Here is a 6526-nt window from a genome sequence, read left to right on the forward strand (position 1 = left end):
GTTCTGGATTGAACCGTGAGCCGGAATGACTGTGTATACTATGAATATTGGCTGGTTCTGGACTGAACCATGAGCCGGATGGCTGAGATGGATGTTGATCCATGGATGAAAATGAATGCATGTATATGCTGAATAATTGATAATTTGTGATATTGCACTTCCACTGTCGGAGATAAGAGTTTCCCTGGGAGAAAGCAGTGGCTAGCCACCACGTGCTCCGGGTTGAGACTTGAAGCTCTTTTGACCCTATGTCGTCAGGGTGGCCGGGCACTGTGAAAGTCCCAGATGAGCTCACCCCCATAAATATTCACCAGTGAGGGTGATGGATATAGATCATGATTATGATCAAGTTTATATTGAGTATAACTTGAGTTGGGGAGACACGACAGAGGGACAATCCAATGGTTAGCTACCAGGACTTGTCGGGTTGGCTCTATAACCGACAGATGATATCATCAGCCACTAGGGACAGGCATGCATCATATGCATCTATGTGACATTGTTTGGGTGTGCATATTGTACTTGGTTTGCCTATGTGATTAACTGCTAATTGTTCTACTTGCAATAATTATTTGTTTGTGTTTTTATCTTCCTACTTGTGTTTGCATCTGGAACTCTGTTGGATTGTGGTGGATTGGTTGTGGTTGGATTGTTTGGGCCTAGGGCCGTGGTTGAATGAGATGGACCAATGGTTGATTTCGGTTTTGTAGTTCTGGTTTGGAATAAGATATGAAAGGTTATTTTGGTTCAATATAGATAAACCTTTTTGAAAGGCTTTGATGTTTTGAGAATTGAACGGTTCCTCTTTCATAAAAGATTTTCGACTTTATTTTTTATCGAAAAAACATTGTTTTTGAAAAGAGGCATAAGATGATTATTAATCACTGGTGCTGTTATCTTCATGTATCCTATTACAGTAATTCCCAAAAACCCTCTACTAAGAACCTTTCGAGGATGATGTTCTCACCCCTACATTTTTTCCCTTTTCAGGATAAGGGCACAGAAGTCACGAAGGGTTTATTTTTGTTGTTGTTGAGATGCTCCGTATTGTCTTAGTTATGGTTTATTGTACCCTCGCCTTTATCTTGATATATTCTGTAAGAGGGATAGGAATTGTATTGGATAATGTCTGTAATATTATTTATAAATATATGTATCTATATGGATGTATCCTTTATGAGTTTTTTTGTAAGTTATATGGTATCTATGGATGTAGGATGTCGAACGAAAGTATTCTTAGGAGCGGTATTGCGGTTTAAAGTTTTAAATAGACTCATATTTTAATATTAAATAGTATAAGTGTCGTAATAATGTCCGAGCTATCAGAGTTGCGCAGCCGGAAGCGTGAGCTTTGGTAGTTAGGGTGTTACAATATCAATATTTGTACATCATAGATAAATAGATATAAATAAGTATAAGAAATGAACTTTTAATTAGTTAATATTAATTAATTATTTTCTTATAAATTTTTTTAACTCTTATTTATTGGAGAATTTAGCGTTAGAATTTAAGGATTAGAGTTTAAAATTCAAAATTTAAAAATTTTAAGATAAAAAATAAATTAAAAATAACTGATATTATTAATTAAAAAAATTAGCTAATTTTGGCTTCATATATAATTAAATTTCCTTTGATATATGTGATCTATTTTGTTGAGAGTCATAGGAAGGAAGGGTGTGGCCGCCCCTATATATGTTGAATCCTATAAAAAGAAAGTGACATATATTTTAACTGAGGAACGATAGAGTTTTTAATAATTTTCCTCAATATTTGTTTAAATATCAATTGAAGATAAAAGAAATAATATTTTTCTTCTTCCATTTATTATTATTCATTTGGAAAGTTTGAATAGGAGATAATTTGGGTTTAGAGGGAGGGGCCGGGGTGGATGGGGCATGAAGAAAAAGAGAGAAACAATTAAAAAAATAAATCTCCTGTTTTCATGTATATATTTATTAAGAAAAAAGAAAAACAATTGAATTTGTGGTTAAAAAAAATGGAAAAGGGAAAAAGAAATATATTCCTTCTCTGTAATTGTATGAGTGAAATGTTGGTAAAAATAGGGCAAATATAGCCCAAATTTACTTCATTTAACATTGAATAATTTAAACGATAATCAGTGAATATTAAATAAGATAAATTTAAAATATTTGAATAAATATTTTATTATCTCCCAAATTTATTAGTCTTTAAAATATTATGGATCGATATCTTTTGTTAATATTAACTAATATTTGGTCAATATTTTATTTTTATACTATTATATAATTTAAAATTTTAAGTTTAGAATTTAAAAGTTATCACTTAAAATTCAGAATATCAAGTAAATGTTAGGCAAAAATAATATATTTTTAGTCATATATATGACATCACTCTTTATTATAATCGTTAATTAGTTAATGCATGTGTGTACGATACTAGTTAAAGTAACACATATATTTAGTCCATTAATAAAGTATTTTGAATTTGATTCTAAAAATAGATAAATTTTTGTTGGGAGGCTAATGAGGTAATAATGCTCCCTTTATTTGAAAATCATAAATTGATGAACTAGATCAGTCAAATTCTTAATGGCAGAGTTTACTAAATCATCAATTGGTTTTATTACCTAAATATATATATAATTAACAAAAATATTATATATACACTAAAAATCAACCACCACCCTAACATTGCCTGTATCTACATATTTCTAGATACATTCTTGTGAATACGTTCTGAATATTTATTGCTTGCAATTAATTGACCTAGTAATATTTTATAATAATTTCAACAAAAAAGAAAAAAGAGACCAAAGCACATGTAGGTACATTTCGTGTTAGGCATGGCATTCCAGCTTTGTTTCAAGAGGTGCCACATCCAATTGTGTATAAAAATAAGAAAAAGTCTAGGGACAGTAAATTTGTTAAAATTTGATCAGTATTTAGTCAGTAAAATAAAAATAATTTATTTTCTATAATTAAATAAATCTCACACCATTAAATACATTATTAATGGCTATAACTTACAAAATCTGCTAGTCCTGTAGCACTTCTCTAAAAATAATTTATACACGTATTTAATTAAATAATTATATTTTTTCTTTCCTTTTGTTACTTTTTATTTTGATAGTGATTAAAATATAAATTCTCGTATATAAAAAGGATTTTATGTAAGAGTGTTAAGAATGGACTAATCAAACTAATGAAATCGATCAACAATTTATTTAGGCAATTAGGATATCCATAAATTTTTCTCAGTTTAGACTTTAGATACTGAAAATTTATTCTTAGTTGTATTATTTACTTTAGGTAATAGTAGCAAAGTAATTTGCTATTACCTGTGGGTATCACTATAAACCCTTATTATTACAACATGTTCTCTTATTATTACAAAGGTAAAAATTTAGGTACAGTTAACTTTATGTGAAATTGATAGTTGAAAGTCATTAAATAATTTGATTACTCTCAACTATCAACTTCACATGAAGTTAACTGCATCTAAATTTTTACCCATTACAAAACATACAATAATAGCAATTTGCCCTAAGCAAAAGGCTTTTGATTGTTGCAATCCAAGTTATCTCCAGGACTAACTCCCAATATTTGGCAATACCTTTTATAAAACCCGATCCGATCTTGGACCCGGGAATCCGATCCGTGCCCACATTCAATTCCACCATTAATAATGTTAGTGATCACTCCAAATCCGGAGATTCGGCCGGCTGCCTTGTCCGCAGCCGATGGTGTCCATCTTCCGGTGATGACATTATGGCTTGATGGCTTGTTTCCTTGTGCTGTCATCCAAAACCATATGGCTGTCTTGAATGAAATAGTTGCATCTCTAGCCACTAAATCAGGGTTGTTTAGAAGATCTTGTCCTATAGCCTTACCAGCTGGCCCATAATTATAGTTGCTGAAAAAAAAATATTAATTAAATATCGTCATCATAAATATAAGGGTAATGTATGTAGGGCAAGACCAAAATTTGATGAAAAGAATTATTATTTGATGGATTCACAATTTGATAAAAATGATATAGTATGTTATGTAATTCTTTGACAAATGAACACCTCAGATCATTATTGGATCACTAGCTACTCTATAAGGCATTGAATTTTAATTTGTATAGACGAAATTAAAACTCATATGAAATGATAATAACAATAATTTGTTAGTTTAAATTTTATGTAATATTATTAATTCATTCATTTTTCACTAATAATAAAATTTATGTATACGTTTAATTATTTAAATTCATTTTATATATATTAACATGTTTTAAATTATTTTCTAATCCAATATAATGTGCTTAAATAAAATTGGAGAATTATTTAGGTATAGGTGAAATTAATAATTATATGGGTAGATATCATTGAACAATATATCGATACATTGTTCAATGATATATAAAAGGTCAGAAATTATATACAAATTGTTTAATTATATTTTTTTTAGTTATAATAAATTTCATATAGAAACATACATCTGCATATAAATTTTTAGAAAACTTTTAAATATACTGATAATTGATATTTTAATAATTTTAATCATTGATCTTAATTATATATTATATATTATATATGTTTTATAATTAAGATCAATAGTTAAAAATTACTAAAATATCGAAAGTTTTCTTAAATTTTTACCGTTTTATATATATGTACTTACTGAGTAAGTTGAATTGGTCCTCTGCCATAGTATTTTTTGCCAGAAGCACATGGCCATTGTTGGGAAGGGGTACAATAATCTGCTTGAGTATTTTCATTGATAAAGCAATATCCCCATGCATATGGTCCATCTGGTGCACTTGCCCATCCTCCTATATATATATATAATATAAATTCAAAAGTCAATAAATTAATTTCATCTCATTTATATTAAATGTTTGTTAGTAATTAAATTAATGTCACCTAGCTACCGACACCAATCAATTCATGTAGTTCTATATATGCTTTTAAAAGATTGTGACTTCTTGCAATGAAGTTGATGTATGTGTAGAATTGAAATTGAAATAGGTGTCTTATTATCATCATCTCCATGTAAATCTAATCTTAAAGATTTCAATTCCAAAGGAACATTATTATTTCATATGTATTATATAACACGTTTTTTTTTAATTAAGCAACAATTGGGATATATATATCATAGACTAAAATTCTCTTTAAATTCATAAAATCTAATTTTATAGACGTTAGTTAAAAGAAACAAGTTTTAAATTAAACAACTCAAGCAAAATAGTAAATGCTTATTTAAAAGTTGTGAATTCAAGTCTTTCTATCTTTGATAAAAAAAATTAAACGGTTATATAACAATAATAGAGTTTGAAATTAAAGTACAATATAACCTGTGGTTTCATGGGAAGTTTGAGCCAAAAAAGCAGCAAGCTCCTTCTTCTTGGTGGTATCATCACCGGTGGTACCAAAGCCGGTGAAAGAGCGAGCGGCGGCGATGAAAGCATTATAGGAATAGAATCCGTTTCCCTTACACCGCGGATCGTTCCGGTACTTAAGCATTTGATCAAAGATAGAAGAAGTTATGATCCTACCAACATCACCACCACCGGAACCACCGCCGGAACTAGGTGGTGTTTTTGGTGTTGAACCTTTGCATTGGCTTTGGCAACCGTCACCACAATAGTCATTTGTGTTACCACAATAACCAAATTTGCTACAACATAGGTTGTTAGGGCACAATGCTCCATTTGCTTGTTTTCCACATTGTTCAGCTATGGTGGTTCCAATTAGCAATGTGAATGCTAATGATGATATTAGGGTTAGCATAAGATAATCAGGAATTTTTGTGTTACTCATTTTTGTGAGTGGGTTGGTGTTGAAGATTTTGATGTGTGTGATGTGTTGGTTTCATGTGGGATAATGTAATGTATTTATAGGTGAGTTTTGAAAATGATGTGTATATTTATTTTCAAATTTGGCTGCTTCTATTATTATATAGATTATTGTATAATAATTATTTACAAAAATCAGTTAGTATCTATTTTTGTGTATATTTATATATATTAATTTACGTATTTTTCTAACTAAATAATCAAAATTATCAGAATAATTAAACACGTGTTAAAGAAAAATAGTAATCAATCTTATTTAGTCTAATTTTTTTTTTATAAAATATCATATATATATATATATATATATATATATATATATATATTATGAGTGACTAATTCGTGGTTAATTTTAATAAGTTTATTGACTTTATTCTTAGCATCATTGATAATGGATTATTAACATTCAGTTGTTTGGTTAAAGTGGCATAAGGCGTTAAAGGACTAATGTCTCCTTTAATTAAAACTTCTATAAATAGAGTTAAACCGATCAAATTCTTGATAATAATAATAATAATAATAATAATAATAATAATAATAATAATAATAATAATAATAATAATAATAATAATGGGTCTAGTAATATTAATCCGACATATATATTTCACCAAAAATAATATTAAAGAGTTTAATTAATACTTTATCTGTTGATAATAAGTAACTATTGACTTGGATAAATTGATATATTTGCGGTCTATTCAGG

General features: G+C 28.8%; 1 protein-coding gene across 1 annotated transcript; it reads right to left on the reverse strand.

Moving 5' to 3' along the window:
- Window positions 1–3252: 3252 nt before the first annotated feature.
- On the reverse strand, window positions 3253–5850 carry LOC112797049 (endochitinase). Its single transcript, XM_025839799.3, has 3 exons — window positions 5326–5850; window positions 4650–4800; window positions 3253–3894 (listed from the first exon to the last, which is right to left on the reverse strand). The coding sequence occupies exons 1-3, from the start codon at window positions 5789–5791 to the stop codon at window positions 3525–3527; spliced, it is 987 nt and encodes a 328-aa protein (XP_025695584.1). The 5' UTR covers window positions 5792–5850; the 3' UTR covers window positions 3253–3524.
- Between the last annotated feature and the right edge of the window lie 676 nt (window positions 5851–6526).

This window comes from Arachis hypogaea, chromosome 1, assembly GCF_003086295.3.
Source record: "Arachis hypogaea cultivar Tifrunner chromosome 1, arahy.Tifrunner.gnm2.J5K5, whole genome shotgun sequence".
Classification (NCBI taxonomy): Eukaryota; Viridiplantae; Streptophyta; class Magnoliopsida; order Fabales; family Fabaceae; genus Arachis; species Arachis hypogaea.